This window comes from Nomascus leucogenys, chromosome X (assembly GCF_006542625.1).
Source record: "Nomascus leucogenys isolate Asia chromosome X, Asia_NLE_v1, whole genome shotgun sequence".
Lineage (NCBI taxonomy): Eukaryota > Metazoa > Chordata > Mammalia > Primates > Hylobatidae > Nomascus > Nomascus leucogenys.
The window spans coordinates 69,324,023-69,336,914 of NC_044406.1; the positions used below are offsets into that span (position 1 = coordinate 69,324,023).

Here is a 12,892-nt window from a genome sequence, read left to right on the forward strand (position 1 = left end):
ATTTCTAATATTCATTTGAATGAGACTTCACCTGGACAAGCAACCAGAGACCTAATATTGCTGGAAAATAGTTTTGAAACATAAGTAAAACTACGTAAAGCTTCATATTTGGATGAACATATACATATTCATAAATAAAAAATAATAATTTCCCATAAGAACGCCATATGAAATAGTTTCTCACTTACATATGGCTGAAAAATTAGCATGCTGAATTCAGGCAATCAATTCCCTTTCTCTCTACTTTTTTCCTCGTACCAAGAAAGTAAGTACAATTGAGGAAGTACAGTATACTGAAGAAAAAAAAATCTGCCCAAGGAGCTTGGCATTTCCTTCCAATAAGTGTCTCATTTAAAATTGGAGTCTGTTTCAGTCCCTGTTAAAATATGGATTTTTTTTCTTGTGAAAGGACAATCTCAAAGAAAAGTGGTATTGTTTGCAGTTGTGCTTCACTGTGTTTTATAACACCGTCTTTCTATGTCTTCCTTACCTGAGAAATCTCAGGTATTTAATCTCTTCAATCCAAAGGCATATTATGAATCACTCATCAAGCCTTTTAAGTAAAGTGAGGATCATATCTTTGAATAAAACGTGCTGTTTCACTTACTATGAAATTGAAGTAAAATAATAATAACAATTTGTTCAGGGGCTCAATGACGCACACTTCAAACCACATGGATTTGATCATTCAAGGCAGGATGTTTCATAATTCCCATTTCATTTTTGTTCTTCCCACACATATCTTTAAAGTTAGTTAAGTCCTCCTAGATTTTGGCAGCCTTAAGGCAACTATCCAGGCCCGTAAGCTAAAATTTACTTACCTCAGAACAAAGGTCATAGACCCAGCTGAGTCAACTTTCTATGGATTTTGATTCTCTGCTCTGGTGCTACATCTGTTGTCTCAAGTAATTAAGAGGTGACTAAATGACTCCTGTAAATGGGATTATTTAAAGAGAAGCTTGTTGTCCACTTATTTTTAGACATATAGGAATGATTTGGATCAAATGATGGTTCAAGGACAAATGCTGGGCTGGCTATTTCAAAACCAAATGGAGAGCTTTGAAAAGATACAAATTGCATACTGTACCCCATGAATACTCAATCAGAATCTCTGGAGGAAACACCCAGAAGCTTGTATTTTAACTTTTAACCTTCCTCAGGTGATTCAGACAATCAGTAAGGTTAGTAAAGCAGTAGTCCAAATCATAGCTTCTCAAATGTTAATATGCAGAAGAATCATCTGAGTTCATTGTTAAAACGCAGATCTTGATGCATCAGGTCCAGGGTGACGCCTGAGATTTTGAATTTGTAACAAGCTCCCAAGCGTCATTCGTTCATGGATTTTGAGTAACAAGGGGCTAGATTACTTCTCATGTTCTTTCAAGCTATGTTTTTCTGTGCTTATAAAGTGCCTTGTAGAAACTGCAGCATATACCCTTCCCTTACACAAGATTTTTTCATTCAAACTAGAATATTTTTCTGGACATAGGCTTTTTTTTTTTTCAAAGCTGGGCCAGGAAATGATTGACTTATTTTCTTTTGCTTGCAGCTCTGCCTTTGTTTCCTACTTTTTAGCTTTTGACATATAGCTGAAAAAGTACCAGAAAGCTGATCTTTCCAAGTTAATCATCCCTGAAGAGTGGCGGACTCATTGTGCACTAAAGCAATCCTTTCTTCTATGTGAGCCAAAAAAAGAAAAACGGCCTGCCAGACACCTGTAAAGAGAAGGCTATCGTCATATAGGAATTTGAGGAACTGCTATATGGTACATTCCCTTTCCAAATGGGAAAGAATCACCTCTCAGGATGTCCCAGAGGGCCTTAAAATAAACAAGAGGGGAAACTGTAACAGCTTGTCATCTGTGCTTGTACACTAGACTTCCATGTAGTTACTCTAGACAAATCTAAATCAAAAATGCAGATAGTTCTTTGAAAAATCCCCAAATCATATGTAGAGACTCAGACAGATGTGGTAAAAAGAGGAAGGTTATTTTATACTTCGTATCTCCAACCCACTGGAAATCAATCTTTTGGAAGGAACAGCAGTTGATTGTGAATTTAGTTTTGAACCACCATTAGGCAAAGATAGTTTCTCTAGAGAGAATCATGCCTGCTAATTACACGTGTACCGGGCCAGATGGAGACAATACAGATTTTCGATACTTTATTTATGCAGTGACATACACTATCATTCTTGTGCCAGGTCTCATAGGGAATATATTAGCCCTGTGGGTATTCTATGGTTATATGAAAGAAACAAAACGAGCTGTGATATTTATGATAAACTTAGCCATTGCTGACTTACTACAAGTTCTTTCCTTGCCACTGAGGATCTTCTACTACTTGAATCATGACTGGCCATTTGGGCCTGGTCTCTGCATGTTCTGTTTCTACCTGAAGTATGTCAACATGTATGCAAGCATCTACTTCTTGGTCTGCATCAGTGTGCGACGATTTTGTTTTCTCATGTACCCCTTTCGCTTCCATGACTGCAAACAGAAATATGACCTGTACATCAGCATTGCTGGCTGGCTGATCATCTGCCTTGCCTGTGTACTCTTTCCACTCCTCAGAACCAGTGATGATACCCCTGGCAATAGGACCAAATGCTTTGTGGATCTTCCTACCAGGAATGTCAACCTGGCCCAGTCCGTTGTTATGATGACCATTGGCGAGTTGGTTGGGTTTGTAACTCCGCTTCTGATTGTCCTGTATTGTACCTGGAAGACGGTTTTATCACTGCAAGATAAATATCCCATGGCCCAAGATCTTGGAGAGAAACAGAAAGCCTTGAAGATGATTCTAACCTGTGCAGGGGTATTCCTCATTTGCTTTGCACCTTATCATTTCAGTTTTCCTTTAGATTTCCTGGTGAAGTCCAATGAAATTAAAAGCTGCCTAGCCAGAAGGGTGATTCTAATATTTCATTCTGTGGCATTGTGTCTTGCTAGCCTGAATTCATGTCTTGACCCAGTCATATACTACTTTTCCACTAATGAGTTCCGAAGACGGCTTTCAAGACAAGATTTGCATGACAGCATCCAACTCCATGCAAAATCCTTTGTGAGTAACCATACAGCTTCCACCATGACAACTGAATTATGCTAAAACAAAAAACCAAACTGAATGTGGCCTGAAATGCAAGTATATCAGAACATATCTGCAATACCCAAGCCACAGGGAAGAACTTGCAAAACAACACAGCTTTTCAATTCTGCTCTATCTTACTGCTATGGGGAATTCACTTCTTCAAAGCAGGACCTATTTGGAGCATTATGATCCACCATTATTGATGTTGACATGTCCATGTAGTAATTTTTCATCAAGTCTGTAAATCTTAAAATATCAAATTTCTGTGACATCCTATAAACATATGCTCTCAACTGTAGTCAGTACTTTTAGCTGTGAACCTCAGGCACAAAACGATTGTTAGCCTGGAGCCACCATAAACATTTAGTTTTGTTGCAACAGATACTGAGTCTTTATATTCAGAGGAAATGTAGGTGTCTTTTTATATTAGTAATCACAGTTTACATGCCATTTTCATATGTTTGGTTATATTTTAGTGGGATAGATGGTATATTACCCTGTGTAAAGAAAATGTAAACATAAGATCATTTTTCTCTCTCAAGTGTGATTACTCTTCAGAGTTTGAAGACTAAAATAGCTATATTTCTTCATTTTTGTGTCAACATGAAGCATCATTTGTCACACCTGTTCACAGAATGAGAATCTGATCTCAGGCCTCTGGCATATTTAAACTAAGAACAATATACATATTTACATGCGATAACCCTCTGTGACTGGAAAAGATGCCGTGTTGCATCTACCTAGGACAGGTAGTTTGTCAAAGTCCATACAAGGTGACTCAAATGGGCTCTAGGCCCAGGAGAAAGCAGAAAGGTGACAATCACAATTCTGCTCTCTTACACTTTTCTAAAGAACACTTCTGGAGATGTATGGACCCGCCTAGTAGAGGAAGTTTTTATCATGCTTCTAGAGATACACTGAGGTAATATTGACAGGTTCCTGCACTTTCTGAGCCTATGGAAGAAGTAGTGCACTAATGAATCATTAAACCTGGGCCAGAGTGAAAAGATGAAGCAAAGTTGGGTAATCCTTTTAAAATTCTCATCACATTGTATTTCTTACTCTAATACAAGGACACTTAGCTTAGACTGCCAAGTCACTTACACAAGCCAGAGTAAGTCTCTCTGCCCTATCATTGCATACATATTACAGTCAGTCACATGGACCCTAGAATCCACATTGATTTTTTTTGGTCTAGCTTTGCCCCAGACATACCATCCTAAAGCCTCCAAAGCCTAGCTCTTAGCAGCTGGGGAAGGCAATTATTTCACCTCTTGAAAAATGTATAGAAGATTAATTTGGTCAGCCTTTGGCAACCAATGGCCAATGATTTGCCTACTACCTGTTTGGTACTATTGTGTGGGAAATAGACCCAGGATATTAGTCTTAATTAAATCTTAGGTTGTAAGTATTAGAATATTTTGAAACATGTTTTAGCAAAAAGCTCTAACTTTAAGAAAGTTCTACTTAAAATCTGTGTGCTATATAATGAAGATACCTTCTACATCTCACAGAAGGAATGTAGAACCCAATCAAAGGCTTTATCATATTTAGAGGAAAGGGGTTGTTTTAGGCATACAGTTATGATACTAATACATTAGGGGAAAACTGGTGACATCAAAATGAATTCTAATATCTAGACTGATGGAAAGTTTTCTAAAGTTTTCTTTGGACGAGTGTTGATTTTACACATATGTTGCTATTAAGATAATACCCTATTAAAAAACTGACTTTGTGCTGCTAGCATCTATGTGTCTCTTAACTATTCATTGTAAGGTATATGTTTTGATGTGTTAAATAAGTTTTCAATAAGTGTTAGACTGTATTTTAAATAGGACATCTATAACTGTGTCTTGTCTCTTTGCTTTAAAGTGTCTTTTGTTTGACTATAATTTAGTGTTGCAATAGGATTGCAAGTAACAATTTTGTGGAATTGTGAAATAACTGTGGGTATTTTTAATGTGAGAGTCTTATCTATACTATTTGTGCTTACTATTGTCTAGATTAGCATGAATTACACTTCTTAAGGTCACTTTGGAAGATGCTTGATTTGATTTAATTAACATATTGATTTCACTTTGACTATTTTTTTAAAGAGGAAGGGAAATATTTTCAGGAGATGTTTGACCTTCTTAGATGAATGGTTGAGGGTAGGGCCCATTTGTTAGGCAGTCCATTTACATCATTCCAAAAAAGGACCAGTATTCAGTGTTATGCTGCTTAGCTGAGGACACCCTTTTTCCCCAGGCCTGCCCATCTACGTTTGTATTCAGTGCTCTGATTTACTTTATTCACCCCTTATCCCATCAATATGTTTTGTCTCCTGCTTAATTCCCTTGCTCTCCCAGGCAGCAACCTGATCAATTCATTCACACCATGGTGCTAATAGCTAATGTTAGGTTCATATTAATTTACCCAGGAATATCTGAATTCCAGGCTTTAGGACTAGGCATTAAACCAAAGTGGTGACTTTCAATGGAAGGCTAATACATACTGAAGCAGACAGACTGGAGGGAAAGATATTTTGAATAAAGTGAGTCCTACAGCACTGCCTTTCATATTGCATACAGTAAGCAAACACCTACTTTGGTTACCATAATGGGAATGCTGACTTTTAAGAAATTAAGAAATGTATCTATGAACATGGCTATCAGTTTCTCAGATGTCTGCTCATCTTCTTTTCATTTTGCCTCTCTCCTTTCCTACGTTGGGTCTGATTTTCAGGGGAAAGTCTAAACTAGTAGCTTACTAATTTAGGAGTACTGCTGCAGCTACGATCCAGACAGCAGCCTCTTCTCTGAACTTCTCCATTCCATGGCTTATCCAGACTTCTCATTTATCACTCTCTGGGTTCCATGGAATTGTGGTGCAAAGAGTAAACACCCTCAACCACAGTGATGTATACTTCAAGATAAATAATTCCACATTTCCTATATAAAGTTGTTGAATTTTGATTCAAAAATGCATAAGTATTCCAATAAGAAAAACTTTGAATATGTAGTGATTTCTATGTAAAAATATTGTTACTATTATTATATTCAAATGATTTATATGTTTTCATTGTCACTCAGTTAAGCAGCCAATTCTATTAACTGGTAATTCCACAAAGAGAAGCCGTCTGCCCCAGGAGCAACACACCAAGCTGCCTTGGTCTGAGAGGGTGCATCTGTGGAACTCTTGCGCAACTTACATTTTAAGTCACCTTTTGATTTTACTCCCAAGATACTGTGAAAATGTTGCACTTGGAATTTATTTATGGCTATAACTTATAATATTCATTTTAATAATAAAGATTGTCTTTGTAATTACATAGAAATTTTCTGCCTCCAGAAGTCAATGTGTACTTAGTCACTTCTTTCAACACACTGATAGACTTGATGATCTTTGTTAGTGTTCTCACATGCATGGATAAAAGTCCCCTAAGACTCTATTCTCACCTTTTCTCTCTTTGAGAGGTGCAGTCTATTCTCGAAAGGAAAGATAAACCACACCCCCAACTTCACCCCACTCTTGCTACTCACTCTGTCCATAGATAGACATTTTACTATTCATATTCTGCTAAAAATTATTCCCCATCTTCACTGTGGACCAAGTTTATTAGAACTACTTAAAGCTCTATATTTGTAATGATGGAACAGAGAGGATCTTTTCTTTTTAAAAGTCTTAAGGGTTGTTAAGATGTGGCAGTCTGAATTTTTCTCTGGATTGTCAGGGGAAAATAAAAACTCATCCTCTACTGTCCCCCTCTGCTCTTCTCAAAACAGATCCACTTAAACAAAAAAAAAAGGGTGAAGTCAAGAAAATTGTCTCTGACCCTTCCCTCAGCCTGGCTCTCTTTCTTCTACTTCAGTAACTCCCTCATCATCTCACCTATATCCCTAGCACTTTCAGGACCCCAAATATCTTCTATAATAACCAAATTTTTAGGAATTACACATTTTGGCTGTTGCAAAAATATTTTCCTAGGAAGTGGTGAAGGGTTTCCCAAAGAATAATTTTTGATGCTTTGGTAAACCTAAATAAAATAATGGGATATAGATACCAGACATGCCCCATGCTTCAAATGCCCTCACATTTTATAGAGACCTCTTCTGTGCCCTCCTGAAGTCCTTCCAGAAACAACTTCACTGTTTTTACCACCATATTTTGATAGAGCGGTGGAAGTACGAGAGGAGGGAGTGAGAGATAAACTCTCAAGCAAATGTGGCTATCTTCACTTGCTTATTTCTCAGTTATTAAAGGATGTGGTATGGGGAGGGGGAGAGCGAATTGTAATTTTACTGAACTTCACAGACTATTTCCTCTTCTTCAGAACTTCTTCAGCCTTAACCACTACTTGATTTTGCCCAATAACTCAAGTAATAGATATATGCCAATACTCTATTTTTTCTATTGTTTGGGGAATAATTATCTTCATCCTACTTCTTACTGCAATGCATATCTTCTGATTCAGCTACAGGCATAGCCCTATTCAAAGCCTTCCATTTGCCTTCCTGTATCTCTTCAAAGAATAATAGAACAACTGCTCCACAGGGAAGGCTGTCATTAGGCCTGCCCTTCTGACTCCAGCATTTACTTTTATTGCAGGAGCTCTTGAAGTTTGATTCTGGCCCATAATAGTGAGATTTTTTTGGACTTTTCTAAACAATGTTGAGTATCTACAACTTGTAGGAAGACTTGTAGCATTCATTATCTTTTAAAATGCTACTCTAATAAGAGGACAAAAATAAACAAAAAGAGTTTGAAGAAATGATGGTTCAAGTTATGGCATTGGCGTGGAAGCATAGAGGAAGTAGTCATACTATAAATTACCCACATTATCTTGGCATAAAGTAAAACCAGTAATAAGAGCTTAAAAATGTTCTGAAATCACATTACTGCCCTCTGTCATTAAACGAGTTTAACTTTTTTACTAAAATATATATAAGGAGATAATACTATGAAAAAAGTAATTCAGTAAACTTTTTACTATGAAAAACTTCAAACATATTCAAGAGAAGAGCAATAAATATAATGAACACCCATTATTGAAATTCAAACAATATCAACACGTGGCCCAGTCTTTTTTCTTCTATGTCTGCATCCAATCTCCTACTCCAGTTTATATTAAAGTGCATTTCCCTTACATAATTTAATCTATGAATACTGTAGTAAGTCACAGTACCATTTAAATGAATTGTTTAATGTATGATCAAAAGGTGCCGAGGAATAAAAACTGATTTTAATTGTATTCAGTAAAGACATCAAATGCTAAATTCCAAAAAGTAGAAGAATTTCCCTTTGATTAATCTGAACAAGTTTAAACTCAGAAAATAACATTTATTAACCTGAGTCTGTTTTTTTTTAGGTAGGTGTTTCTTCTACTGCAGAAATGTAATGAAGACTAATGTTGAATTCAGTTCAGGGTCTCCTTGGCCCAAATTATGGCTCCCATGAGAAGGAGTCCAGTACACTCAGCTCCACTGACTATAAAAATACCAATGTTAACAGATTACATTTCCACATTGTAGTCAAAATGGTCCACTAAACAATACTCATAAAGTAGTATTAGAATGCATCTATGTAAATGTACACTCTGCAATGTTTCTGAAGCTTATGCCATAGTTGTTTGTACTCTGTGAATACTGCTCATACATAGGTGGGTAGACTTCTGTAAAGTTTCCCTCAAGCATTACACATTTTCTGCCTTTCAATTTCTTCTGACAAGAATAGATTAGTTAGGCTATGGGTTCAACTGTGGTTAACAGAAATGTAGCTTAAACTACATACAAATGTATTTCTCTTTCATGGAAAAGTATTAGCCAGCAATGGTGGCTTTGCGAGATGTTTTAGACCTGGACTTCTGTATTGTAACACCAATATTTCCTTTAATCTGAATGGTGCAAGGTATTGTTTAAAAAATTAATTGGGGGATCACATCAAGTTAAAATACTTCTGCACAGCAAAGAATATAATCATCAAAGTGAAGAGACAACATGCAGAATGAGAGAAAATATTTGCAAACTACCCATTTGACAAGGGATTAATAACCATAATATATAAGGAGCTCAAACAACTTTATAGGAGAAAATCTAATAATCTGATTCAAAAATGGGCAAAAATTTTGAATAGACATTTCTCAAAAGAAAACATACAAGTGACAAACAGTCATATGAAAAGGTCCTCAACATCACTGATCGTCAGAGAAATGTAAATCAAAACTATGATGAGATATTATCTCACCTCAGTTAAAATGAGTTATTTTCTTAAAGACTAGCAATAACAAATGCTAGCAAGGATGTGGAGAACAGGGAACCGTCATACACTGTTGGTGGGAATGTACATAGTGGTGTTAGTACAACCACTATGGAGAAGAGTTTGGAGGTTCCTGAAAGAAGCAAAAATTGAGCTACCATAAAATCCAGCAATCCCACTGCTGGGTATATACCAGAAAGAAAGGACACCAATTTATCAAATAGATATCTGCACTCCTGTGTTTGTTGCATCACTGTTTACAAATAGCTAAGATTTGGAAACAACCTAACTGTCCATCAACAGATGGATGGATAATGAATATGTGGTACATAAACACAATGGAGTAATATTCGGCTTAAAAAGAATGTGATTCTGTCATTTGCAACGACATAGATGGAACTGGAGAACATTATAGTAAGTGAAATAAGGCAGGCACAGAAAGACAAACATCATATATTCTCACTTATTTGTGGGATCTGAAAATCAAAACAATTGAGCACATAGACATTGAGAGTAGAAGAATGATTACCAGAGGCAGGGAAGTGTGATGGGGGTGGTGTTAGGGAGGTGGGGATGGTTAATGGGTACAAAAAAAAAAAAAAAACAGAATAAGACCTACTATTTGATTTCACAACAGCATGACCATAGTCAACAATAACTTAATTGTACATTTTAAAAATTACTTAAATAATGTAATTGGACTGTTTGGAACTCAAAGGATAAATGCTCAGGGGGATGGAAACCCCATTCTCCATGATGTGCTTATTTCACATACCATGCCTGTATCAAAATATCTCATGTACCACGTAAAAATACACACCTACTGTGTACTTACAAACATATATATATATTTTGAGATGGAGTCTTGCTTTGTCACCAGGCTGGAGTGCAGTGGCCCGATCTCAGCTCACTGCACCCTGTGTCTCCTGGGTTCAAGCGATTCTCCTGCCTCAGCCTCCTGAGTAGCTGGGACTACAGGTGCGTGCCACCACGCCCAGCTAATTTTTGCATTTTTAGTAAAGATGGGATTTCACCATGTTGGCCAGGATGGTCTTGACCTCTTGACCTCGTGATCCACCCTCCTCGACCTCCCAAAGTGCTGGGATTACAGGCGTGAGCCACTACACCTGGCCACCTACGAATATTTTTGAAATTAAAATAAATAAATAAATGGGAGGTCCTTATGCAGAAATGTCTCTAGTGTCTTGGGCTCCTACATAAGCAAAGTGAAGCCCAATGTAACAGCAAAATGAAGCTTAAACTTAACCAATCAGAAACTGCCAAAACCCTTTAACTAGCGACTTTCAACCCAAATAAAGCAAATTCCTATCTGTAGCCAATCAAGTGATTTCTTTACTTTGCTTCCACATTCAAACTATAAAAGCCTGCTACTCACACTACTAAAGCAAAGCTCACTAAACCTCTTCTGTTTCTGAGTGCTGCCCAATTCACAAATTGCTCTTTGCTCAAACAAACTCTGATAAATTTAATTTGTGTAAAGTTTTCTTCTAATCATATCACATTTATATTGTAGCTAGTATGACTGAGAAATGGGGAAAAGGAGGCATGCCTCTTCCCTTTAAGTGGATGACTAGAAATTGTGAATATTCTTTCTGCTTGCAAACCACTGGCTAAAACTCAGCTATGTAGCCCTGCCAAGCTGCAAGGGAGGTTAGAAATTATAGTCATTATTCAGGTGGCCATATGCTATTAGATATTACTTTATTATGGAAGAAATGAAAAATAAATACGGGGACACAGTGTGTCCCTATCGTTCTAGGGATATCAAAGGCACCAGCAATGTCATCTGCCCTAAAGATGCCCTCTAAACTGCAAACCCCAGTAGACCTTTGTATGTTCATTCCATTTTTTAAAACCACCACTTTCCTCTAATAAAGCCACACCTTTTCTTCCCCGTCGGGGTTATCCAAACCCTCCAATATCACCTATACCTACAGCAAAAAAAGCAGTAGCCTCTAGAAAATGTGATAATACTGGTGCCCTGGCAGTGTATGAACAAGGTTTAACATCAGCAAGCTGGGAAATCAAAGAGGAGGGTATGTGGAATGACTTTATTGATCAGTGTCCCACCTATGCTTTCTTTGCTCTGTTCCCAGAGAGGAAGCAACACTCCCTTTCTAACCTCCCATGTACGAGTCAACTCAGATATATAGCATAGCATTGCCCCCAAACTTAATTACTCAAAGGAATTAAAATCACTTCAAAAGTGTTTTGCAGTAACTGTTCCCTCTGCCTAGAATGTTCTTCCAATAGCTGTCTTGTCTCTTCCTTCAGTTTTAAAAGTCCTTCAGTTCTCAAAGTTGACACCCTAGCTAAAGAGTTCCCCCATCCCAGAGACACAAGTTTATTTCTAATATGTTACTTTGAATTTTTCCCTCATGACTCCTAATTTGTAATTATTTTTAAAATTTGTTTCTTGTATGTCTGCCCCACTTGAACATTCGATTTGTTCATTTTGTGTCTGCAATGCCTAGCTCACTACCTGCAACATAATAAACATGCAAAAAATGTATGTGGAATGTATACATAGATAATAAATATAAATAAGTAGAAATCTGTTATCCAGCACTCTTTGTATGGAATGCTATATCAATTGATAGTTTATGGTTCATAGCATACAATAACAGTTCAGATTCATGGTGCTAACCTAAGGTCTTACAAAATTTTCAGGTACCATCCAAATCATATCTAAGAGGAAATATGTTCAACTATTTTGTGTCATACATACCTCCTTGTGTTTGTGTGGTATAATATAGAATATGTCTGGTGTTTGCTCAGAGTTCTCTGCATAGAATTAAAAAAAACATTTGAATTTCCTGAGTGGTAACAGTGCATTTGTTAAGCTAAAGAAGTAACTCAAGGGAAAGAGGGCAGCTAGATAGCTTCCGGATGGGGGCTAGTCACCAGAAAGTCCAACCATGTGATTAGCGAGTTTATCCAACCTCCTGGGAGGGGAGATAGGCTGGAGATTGAGTTCAATCACATGTCCAATCATTTAATCAATCATGCCTACATAATAAAACCTAGATAAAATCTTGGACATCAAGGCTCAGAGGAACTTCCTGGTTGGTGAACATATTAACATACCAGGAGGTTGGCACACCATGTCTCCACTGAGACAGAAGCTCCTGCACTAAGGATCCTTCCAGACCTTGCCCTATATAGCTGTTCACTTTTATCATTTATAATAAAATGGCAATCACAGAGTAGCACTTTCAAGAGTTCTGTGAGTAATTTTAGTGAATTATTTAACCCAAGGAGGTTACAGGAAGCCCCAAATTTGTAGGCCACCAAAGAGAAGTGTAATTGGCTTAGGCACATCTGAAACTTGCAGCTGGCATCTGAGGTGGTAGTGGTCTTGAGGACTTGCCCCTGTGGGCTCTGCATTACTTCTGGGCAGTTAGTGTTAGAATTCAACTGAATTATAGGGCACACAGTTGGTGTCAGAGAACTGGTGTCACAGCAGGTGAATCTCAATATTACTATATATTTGACTCTCAATTAAATAGGACTTAAGAATAGCAAGACCATCCCCATTTATCTGTCTG

The 12,892-nt window shown here is 37.2% G+C and overlaps 1 protein-coding gene across 1 annotated transcript; it reads left to right on the forward strand.

Moving 5' to 3' along the window:
• Positions 1 to 2,075: 2,075 nt before the first annotated feature.
• Positions 2,076 to 6,405, forward strand: GPR174 (G protein-coupled receptor 174). The gene has a single exon (XM_003269002.3). The coding sequence runs from the start codon at positions 2,106 to 2,108 to the stop codon at positions 3,105 to 3,107; it is 1,002 nt and encodes a 333-aa protein (XP_003269050.1). The 5' UTR covers positions 2,076 to 2,105; the 3' UTR covers positions 3,108 to 6,405.
• Positions 6,406 to 12,892: the final 6,487 nt, after the last annotated feature.